The 10,833-nt window shown below is 40.1% G+C and overlaps 1 protein-coding gene across 1 annotated transcript; it reads left to right on the plus strand.

The window, feature by feature from the left end:
* The first annotated feature begins 313 nt into the window (after nucleotides 1-313).
* LOC149068971 (uncharacterized) lies at nucleotides 314-1,180 on the plus strand. Its single transcript, XM_089250332.1, has one exon. It carries the CDS (start codon nucleotides 314-316, stop codon nucleotides 1,178-1,180), a length of 867 nt encoding a protein of 288 aa, XP_089106458.1.
* The last annotated feature ends 9,653 nt before the right edge of the window (nucleotides 1,181-10,833 follow it).

Here is a 10,833-nt window from a genome sequence, read left to right on the forward strand (position 1 = left end):
CGGGGACTGCGCGAGAGAATTTTTTGTGACTAGACAGACCTGAAGATAACGCTGATTCAACATGTTATGTTCTCGATGATACAATAAAAGTGGACAGTAACAGTGGTGACTTAGACCGAAGCAACCTTCTGATGACATAAAGATGACGAATCTACTCAGCCGAAGCCCAATGTGTGCAGCACCGCCGATGCCATTAAGATCAGGGTAGGACCTTTTTGTGATCGCTCTATTTTGTTTGGTCAGGATAACAAATGTTCTTATTTTTATTTTCGCAATTATATAACTAGATTCGCATAAAAGTCTGTATCCAAAAATGCCTAACGATAACTCTCCTAACCCTTCGCCACCTGACCCATCACCAGAAAACTTACAAATTTGTCGCGTTGCCTTGAAACTCCCGCCCATATGGCGGCAAAATATAAAGTTATGGTTCATTCAAGTGGAAAGTTGTTTTTCAATATCCGCCATAACTAACGACGCTACCAAATACAATAACGTGATTGCGGTTATAGATCCAGAAACGCTCGCTTCCGTTTCAGATATTGTATTGAACCCACCCGAAACAAACAAGTATGAGACTCTTAAACAACGGATAATCGAAGAATTCTCTGATTCTAACACTTGTCAAGTACGCAAGTTGTTGTCCGAACTACAGTTGGGGGACAAAAAACCTTCACACCTATTAAGGGAAATGAGAGATTTAGCCGGCAAATCTGTAAGCGACGATTTTCTAAAAACTCTATGGTTCCAACGTATGCCGTCAGAAACACAGGCCATCCTATCAGTTAGCTCAGAGAGCTTAGAGTCATTAGCGAAAATGGCCGACAAAATAATAGAAGTTAGTAAAGACACATACAACAACAGCATCTATGCCATTCGGAGAGCGGAACGCACAGGGACCCCGCAGCTACATGTCAACAACGTTGAACCCGATAATCCCTCCCCTCTGACAGAAATGAGTGCCATGAGAGCGGAGATAGCTTCTCTTAGCAAAAAACTCGACCGCTTGTCTAGAGAGAGAGAAACAAACTATACTAGACGGAGGTTCAGATCTCCTTATCGTCGTTTCACTACCTCATCACAAACAACCGGCTATTGCTATTACCATGCTAGATTCGGCAACAACGCCTTCAGATGTCAACAACCGTGCTCTTTTCAAACCAAGGAACAGGGAAACTAAACACGGCCGTCGACTATAATATATCGGCGACGTCAACACCGATGGCCGTGAAAACTTGTCGCCTTTATGTATTTGATAAAAGATCCCATTTGAGATTTTTAATTGATTCAGGATCTGACGTCTCTTGCATTCCACTCACAAAACATTACACAAAAATAGTTCCTGATTCGTTTGAATTGTTTGCTGCCAATAACTCTAAGATACACACTTACGGCACCAAAGTTCTCAATGTTGACTTTGGATTAAGACGTTGTTTTGAGTGGAAGTTTCTCATTACAAGCGTACCAATACCGATCATAGGCGCGGATTTTCTTCTCAACTTTGGACTTTTAATTGATCTCAAACACCGCAGATTAATGGACAGTGTCACGAAACTTTCGCAAATTGGAAAAATTGAATATAACTCTGAAAACTATTCCATTAAGGTAATATCCGAAACTTCGGAATATCACAAAATCTTGGCAGAATTTCCTGAACTGACAAAAGTGTCGCACAAAGTGAAGCCTGTTCAGCATAACACTGTACATTACATCGAAACCACCGGCCCGCCTATACATAGCAAACCCAGGCGATTAAATCCCAAGCTCTATGATGCTGTTAAGGAGGAATTCCAATTTATGATGAATCAAGGAATATGTAGGCCTTCTAAATCGCCCTGGTCATCACCATTACATGTCGTATCAAAAAGTTCAGGCAGTATTCGTCCAGTGGGTGACTACCGCAAACTCAATGCCTGCACGGTCCCAGATAGGTACCCCATTCCTCACATTCAGGACTTTTCAAATGCATTACACGGTAAAAGTTGTTTTTCAAAACTTGACATTGTGCGCGCGTATTTTCACATTCCTGTTCATTCCGACCACATTCCGAAAACAGCTGTTTGCACACCTTTCGGCTTATTTGAATTTCCTTACCTGAATTTTGGCTTGTGTAATGCTGCCCAATCTTTCCAACGATTTATGAATGAGATTCTTGGTGATCTGAAATTTTGTTATGTCTATTTAGATGACATTTTGATTTTCAGTGACAGTGAAATTGAACATAAGGTTCACTTACGCACTGTTTTGCAACGGCTCAATAACTATGGCCTCACAATTAATGTTTCCAAATGTGTCTTCGGTGTTGCGGAGATATCATTCTTAGGCCACTCCATTTCCAAACAAGGCACCAAACCCTTGCCAGAAAAAGTTGAGCCGATTCTCAATTATCCAAGACCAAGAACAATTAAAGAACTACGACGTTTCCTTGGACTACTCAATTTTTTTCGTAGATTTTTACCACACGCAGCACATACACAAACTACACTGAATAATTATTTGAAAGGGTCAAAAAAAAACGACAACAGAGAAATTGCTTGGACTGACATAGCAAATAAGGAATTTCAAAATTCCAAAACACTATTGTCCAACGCAACCCTTTTAGCACATCCGAAACCCGATGCCAAACTCGTACTTCAGGTAGATGCATCCGATTTTGCCATTGGCGGCGCACTGTTTCAGGTGGTTGACAACGAGCTTCAGCCTCTTGCATTTTTTTCTAGGAAATTATCTCCCGCGGAATGCAACTACAGCGCGTACGACCGTGAATTGCTGGCTGCATATGCTTCTATAAAGCAGTTTCGGCATATGTTAGAAGCTAGGGACTTTTCTTTACTCACGGACCATAGACCACTAACATATGCCTTCAAGCAAAAATTAGACAAGGCTTCCCCTCGTCAATGCAGGCAATTAGATTTTATTGCCCAATTCACTACTGACATACACTATATAAAAGGTAGCGAAAACATACCCGCAGATGCACTTTCCCGCATAACATCAATTTCAATGCCCAATCCTATTGACTATAACGAAATTTCAAAAGCACAAGAACGCGACCAAACTTTAACTGATCTTTTACAAAATCCACGAGGATTACAGCTCAAAAAAGTGACTTTGCCAGACTCAAATACTTCACTATTTTGTGATCTCTCCACTGGCACACCTAGACCATACATACCAGAACAGTTTCGTAAGCAGGTTTTCGAGACCATTCATAATATTTCCCATCCAGGAATTAAAGCTACAACTAAATTGATTCGGACTCGCTTCATTTGGTCTTCATTAAATAAAGATTGTAATAACTGGTCCAGACAATGTATACCTTGTCAAAAGTCCAAAATAACACGACACACGAAAACCCCATTAGGTTTATTTCCTGACCAAACTGAGCGATTTGATCACATCCATCTTGATATCATTGGTCCTCTTCCTCCTTCTGGTGGCAATGCCTATTGTCTAACTATGATCGACAGGTTCACACGTTGGCCGGAGGCGGTCCCGATTCCAGACATCAGCGCCGAGACTGTAGCTCGCACATTCTACGCAACATGGATATCTCGCTTTGGGGTGCCATCCAAAATCACAACCGATCAAGGCCGTCAATTCGAGAGCTCCCTCTTCCTAGCACTGGCAAGAGTACTAGGAATTCAACGAATACGGTCTTCACCATATCACCCGCAAGCAAATGGCCTCGTAGAGGAGCTACACAGACCCCTCAAAGCTGCCATCAAAGCCTATAACACAGAACACTGGTGTACTGCTTTGCCCACTATATTACTCGGTTTCCGTAGCGTCTTCAAAGAAGATCTGAAAGCTACCACCGCGGAATTGGTATACGGCACTAGTCTCAGACTTCCCGGAGAAATATTCGATCCCACTCCGAGGGAAACATCATCAAAAGAACTTATTGAGACTATCAAAGAACATTTTACAAAATTACGACCGCGACCAACATCTTGTCATGCACCACAAAGTATTTTCGTCCACCCTCATTTGAAAGACTGCTCACACGTATTCATTCGGCACGATGGAGTGCGAAAGCCGCTTCAAGCTCCATATGACGGACCATTTCAAGTGATTCAACGACGTGAAAAGACATTCGACATCGATGTCCGTGGAAAAAAAAGAACAGTTTCTCTGGACAGACTGAAACCCGCCTTCCTGGCTTCAGACGTGAACGATTCCAGTCCGTCACCAACAAGAATTACCTTACCTACGCCTCCCGTTCCTCAGACAAGAAAAACACGTTCCGGACGAACTGTCCATTTCCCGGACCGTTTCGAACCGTAAGTTCGCTACTGGGGGGGGAGTGTGCGGCGGCTCACCAAAGACTGTGGCCAACGGTCGCCAAGTGCGGGGACTGCGCGAGAGAATTTTTTGTGACTAGACAGACCTGAAGATAACGCTGATTCAACATGTTATGTTCTCGATGATACAATAAAAGTGGACAGTAACAATATTTTCATTTCCATTTGTGTCTATGCTTTATTTTTGATTTTTAAATGACAATGAAAATGCAAATATCTCAAAACTGTGATTTTGGAGTTATCATGTTCTGACCAAACACCACAGAGTTGAAGTCAACAAACTGATAATTTTCTTATTTGAAAATCTGATTATTTATATTATCCGATGGACGTGAAATCCTGATGATGAATCATTATTATGTTCACATGAACAGTTTTGTCACTGCGTTATGCAATGACAAAACCCGTATATACCGGGTGACTCGAAATTTTACGCCGTCCGCTAAAGCAGTTTTTTCTTTCTTTTTGTTTTTTTGCCTTGTAGCATTTGCAGCGAATTCACATTGGCAATAACAATTTTAAAAGGGAATTAAAATTAATTTAATACTCTAGAATACTTTAAGACATTAATTTTTAAAAATATTGATGGTGCTGCTACCTACTTTCGAAATTAGAAGTGCCTAATGTGGTGATGACGAAGCTCAGGTAATAAAAAACTAAATTCTTCATTCAGCTTTGCTCCTTATAAACAAAGCTTATAAACTGACCTGAAAGATCAAACTTCCAGTTCAGTAATTTCAAGACCCCCAAGGAGACATCCAAAACCAAGGACCTCCACACAAGCAGACAACAGGTAAGATCGTAACAAAGGAATTTTTCCCACACTCCACTTTATAGTAATGTGCTGCCATCTAATGTTTAATTTAAAATTGACTCATGTGGTGATGGTGAAGTTCAAAGTAAAAAACTATATTCTTTATTCTGCTCAGTTCCTTATAAACAAAGCTCATAAACTGAACTGGAAATTTAAACTATAAGTTCGGTTATTTTATTTGAGCGTAAGGAGGTGTCCAAAACAAAGCACCTCTTAATGAGCAGACGACAGACGGTTTGTTCGGTTCCCTACAAGCTAAGCTCACAAACAGAACTGGAAGTTCGAACTGCCAGATCAGTTATTTTTTCAGGACACAAGGAGACGTCCAAAACAAGTAACCCGGGGAAAAGCAGACGACAGAGATTATATCACTGGAGGGGAGCATCCAGCCACCGCGATTGCAGCGACATCAAATGCAAAGAAATCACGTGACTCCGTGAAAACAAACTTCCCGCCTGGCAATTTGCACATAGAAATGTACAGTTCGGTCTCTAAATATTGGGTTTTAAAGATATAAAAAAAAAGGATAGCAGAACTCATCTAAAGAGAGATGAAAAAAGATTGAATTATTTATTTCATTAATACTGGAGAATGATTTCTTTCATTAATGTGGAATAATTTCTTTCATTAATGTGGAATAATTTCTTTCATTAATGTGGAATAATTTCTTTCATTAATGTGGAATAATTTCTTTCATTAATGTGGAATAATTTCTTTCATTAACGTGGAATAATTTATTTTATAATTGCTTGAATTTTCCTTCATTATTTCTTGAATATTCTTTCATTAATTCTGGTATTATTTCCTTTATTAATTATTATTTCTTTCATCAATTCTGGATTTGTTTCTTTCATCAATTCTGGATTTGTTTCTTTCATTAATGCTGGAATTATTTCTTTCATTACTGCTGAAATTATTACTTTCATTAGTGATGAAATTATTTCTTTTATCCCGCTGGAATTATTTCTGTCATTGATTCTGAAATTATATCTCATTAATTATGGAATTATCTCTTTCATTAATTATGGAATTATCTCTTTCATTAATTTTATTATTATCTCTTTCATTAATTTTGTTACTATCTCTTTCATTAATTTCATTATTATATCTTTCATTAATTCTTTCATTAATTTCATTATTATATCTTTCATTAATTCTTTCATTAATTTTGGAATTATCACTTTTATCAATTCTGTAATTATCTCTTACATTAATTCTAGATTGTATTTACTTCCATTAATGTTGAAATTATCTTTCTTTAATGCTGAAATTATAACTTTCATTAATTTTGGAATTATCTCGTCCGTGCTGAAATTATTTTTTCATTTATTGTTTTAAACTCCTATTTACGCCATAAGAAAATAACGGGGGATCGTGTTTGTTTTCGCCGAGTCACATGATGTTACGACGAAAGATGTGGGACACCGTTCTCACAGTACTGCCAAGGCGGAGACCGCTGACGTTATACTCTATCCGGAGACTTGATTTATATACTATTGGTGTTGCCATTTAATCTCGAAATTTCAGGCAACTCATGCGATGATGAAAGAGAGATAGAGAGTTCTTTGTTATTTTTTGGCATAAAATTTTTTATGCCAAAGGCGAAAATTTCGGTAACAAAATTCGTGCGTTTGCAATAATCGATTTTATGGAAAAAATAATTATTTCTTTGTATAAAAACATTCGGACAATATGGATGATCGAACAAATAAGTGAAGATACGGATTATGTGGTCTTCAGATATGGTTACCAGATTCAAAACTGGAAAAAGGAGGACGCCTGGTGCGAACCTTACATCGAGGAGAAATAAATTTATGTATTATGTACTGTATTTCTCCTCTAAGGAACCTTAGGCAGAGCCGTCTTAACGCATGCTACCCCCACCCCGGGCAGTACCACGACCTCCTATATAACCTATATAGGTTATCTAGGTGGTCGTGGCAGTGCTCGAAGATCATCCAGAGAAGAGGTGCCTCAGAAAAACGAGACGTAATTGAATTTTTCGAGAACTTTTCAGGTAGGGCCTCCAAAATATCCCTTGGCTCGGGGCCTATGACGTTATTACGACGATCCTGCCTGTCAGTCCCACTCTTGTGGGGGTCATGGAATTCCAGTACCTTGCTTCCTTTACTTCTATTAATTTACATTAATTAAACAAAAACAGCAATAAAAAATTGCTGGGGGGGGGGAGAAAGAGCAGGATGGTCTGGTGCCCCGGGCGCATCACAAAAGGGGGCGCAAATTTAACCATTCAAGCTATCCTTCAGCATTACGGGGGGGGGGTGCCTAAATGAGTAGTTGCCCCGGCTAACCAAGTATCCAGTTGCCCTGCCAGTAGGTATCTTATTTCTGACGAATCGCCGTTATATATTGGGTATGTTTTCTTTTTAGGGGCCGTTAAAGTATTACGTAAGCCAATTTTTAGCCATTTTTGACCCCCGCTCCCCCCCCCCCCGTCAGCAAAATTTCGTCATCAGCTCTGCCCATCTGAATCCTAACTCATATTTTCATAAAGGGTGGTTGATGACGTAAACATCATCCAAACCCACTCCCCTCCCCCCTTGCCATCAAAAGTCAGCAAATCGGACCCCCCCCCCCATCGATGATGACGTAATACTTGAACGGCCCCTTAGATACATTCTCAAGTTTGTAATTTACACCTGGTACGTAGCATTTCTTTTACTTCTATAGATCAAACTACACAGTTGATCTATTAATGACCCACAAAAATCACGTCCTTATTCTGTAGGATTTGGTCTACTGCACGGGCCCGTCCGGGCACTTCTCCTGGGTGTCAAGTGACAATTAGACCGATTTTCAAGAGTAAATATGCAAATAGGTAGGTAGGAATTTTTAGCTAGGTTGTAGTGCCTCTCTCAGAAAAATAGCTTTGTATTTGGGCGTGTGATAATGTTAAGACAGTCCTGGGCGTACTTTATGAAAATTGTGAAAAGCTAATCGAAAAACTCAGCAATAATGTGTGTGAAGTCTAGTTTGCAATGTTATTTATTATGTAGTTTCTCATCTTTCGTGCCATCTTTTTTTTTTGTGATAATGATCTTCAACTATATAATCAAGGTTCTTTAAATTTTATGATCTTCTATCGGATGATCGATGTTGAAAAAAAATCGTGCATTAAAAGAAAAATACCATGTGATATATTTTTGTGGTGTCCCTATAGTATTGATGCCCTGAGCACGTGCTTATTTTGCTTAATGGTTAAACCGGCCCTGACTGCGTGCATGATTTCCTCTGAAATATGAATGTTTCAAAAAAAATTATTTAAAAATTTTTCTCGCGTAATTTTAGTTCATTTTTTTGAATTCATAGTAGGGCTACAACATAAACCTATATCCTTGATACATGTATTATCGCTGAAAACGATGTGAAAGGTTGAACTTTTCAATTGTGATTCATTCGTGTGTGTATGTACTCCCTCATTACTACTTTTATCCGCATGAAAAGAATAAAATCAATAAAACTGCTTGCTGCCACTTTTTTGCGATTTTTATCATTATAAGAATTTATTTTGGAAGCTACAACTGACATTTCCTCAATGAAACCATAATCATTTACACAAAAATAAACTAATTTGAAATAATACAAGTTTTTCATCCAGTAAAGAGTAACTTGATGACATTGTGTCGTCTTCAAGCGCAGAATTTACATTGATTGAAAATAATTTATTCCATTTTTTGTTACTGTATTCCTATTACGTTTATTTCGCTCCTTCGTCATTTTCATAAATTAAAAATTAATCAAATTAAATTCAAACATATTTATATACAACAATTTTTTAATAACCATCTTCTAATGGGAAGAAAACGGGGGGGGGGGGAGTGGAAAATTATTCATGCTCGCAAGAGGGGGCCACAGGAATGAGAAATGGTTGAAAGGGGGCCATGGACAAAAAAAGGTTGAGAACCACTGTAATAGAGCATGCCAACACTGAGCGCTTCTTTATCCAAACACGCTATCCCTTCAAAATTATTTCGATGTGTAAAAATTTCCGAGAGTTAAAACATCGCCATAATGAATCTGTCATAAAAAATGCCGCCATAGGCGGCTTACACGTCGCCGGGCGTGAATAACTGCTGCATTGCATGTTAAGAACCCGAAGGTATTTCGGGGTGACCGAAATAGAGCAGATCAAGTTTGACGAGATATCTCGGGATCACCGCTGTAAGGGTTCAGGGCCCAAAAACTAGCTGAAAAATTTGTTACACTCAATCCGTCTACTGTTTCAATTAGGGTTTATAATAACTGCATTGATACTCGGATAATGATCATTATCTTAATTGATTTCAAGCCCGAATTAAAGCAAAGAAAAAAATTTTGAGTTCTTAGCCCCTCCAAATAGCATTGAAATGAACAGAAATTGATTATAATAACATATACAGTATAAAGGTAATTTCTTCCGAAATTTTAATTTTTTAGACAAAAATATAATCGTCGGGGGGGGGGGGCTTCTCCCCGCGTACGTCTCTGATCCCAATAATGCATTTGGAGGTGGGGGGAGAGAGCTGCCGAAATTTTGCTGACCGGAGGGGGGGGGGGATTCAAAACGTGTAGAACAATCTGCTGTCGTAATACTTGAATAGCCCCTAATCCGTGGTGGCCTCGGCCAACACCTCCTAAAGCCATGGTCCCAAGGCCGTAGCGAGGAAGGGGGAAGGGGTCTTTCTTTCTCTTTCCAACCAACTCAGGTTTTTGTGCCGGAAGTATAACTGTGTGTGTACCTAACAGTCTGAGTGCGTATGCAGTGTTGTGTTTGATTTTCCAGTGCTGCCATCTATATTTCAGAAGTGAAGTGAGTGATGTGTTATGATTGAATTACATTTGCGCTGTTTGTAGGTCTGTTGCTCTCTGTGGCGAGACTGACTCTCATTCGCACCTTGAAGATGGGAACCACAGAAAACCAACTTCCGCCGATCACCACTGCGGCGACGGTGGGGTTCGAACCCGGGACCTCGCGACGCGAGTCCGTCACTATAACCACTCGACCATCACAGTGGCAATAAGACTTGGGGGTCTGGTTCCCCCCGAAATATGAGAAAATGACCGAAAAAGGGAAAAACATGATCAATCTATCGTTCTATCACTTTGGTTCCCCCCAAACGAAATTTCTGGCTACGGGCCTGCATGGCCCCACATCGTATAGCAGGCGGTCCTAGGCTGGGACCTTTGGCGGGCACCCATGCCACTTTTTTCACGGGCTAAGTTAATTCATAGCGTGAAAAAACAAAAAGAAATGATGACAATCGTCCCGGGCCCTAGGCTTCAGCCCCGTCAGCCCCACCCTTGTGGGCATGGCCCCAGGCTGGGATATTTGGCGGGCCCGAATCCAGACTTTTCACGGGCCCTTCTATAGTTTATTGTCTGAAAAAAAAAATGATGGTATTTGTCCCGGGCATGGAGCCCTGTCAGCCCCAACCAAAGCTGCATAAGAGCATCTTTCAAGCGGCTTTGGCCCCAATTTTGGCGGGGGGGGGGGCATGGATAAGGCACAACACGTCTTATCTATAGGGGGTGGGCGGTGTTGCCTCTCTCGGTCCCGTTTATATCTCGGATTATCGAGACTGCATAGTTTTCTCCTTCGCTAGATAGCAGCACAACAAAAGATTTTTGGCCGCCTTTTCGTGGCTACTTTTGGCTGGAAATTTTGTGAATGAGATCTAGCGGTCGTGTGTGTGTGTGTGGTTGTCGTTCATGAAG

Source organism: Pholcus phalangioides, unplaced genomic scaffold, assembly GCF_987345545.1.
Source record: "Pholcus phalangioides strain wild (caught in Gottingen) unplaced genomic scaffold, Ppha-v1.0 ptg000024l_1, whole genome shotgun sequence".
Classification (NCBI taxonomy): Eukaryota; Metazoa; Arthropoda; class Arachnida; order Araneae; family Pholcidae; genus Pholcus; species Pholcus phalangioides.

Bases quoted from the DNA above. Each gene is read 5' to 3' on its own strand.
- LOC149068971 (XM_089250332.1), top strand. From the start codon at position 314: ATGCCTAACGATAACTCTCCTAACCCTTCGCCACCTGACCCATCACCA.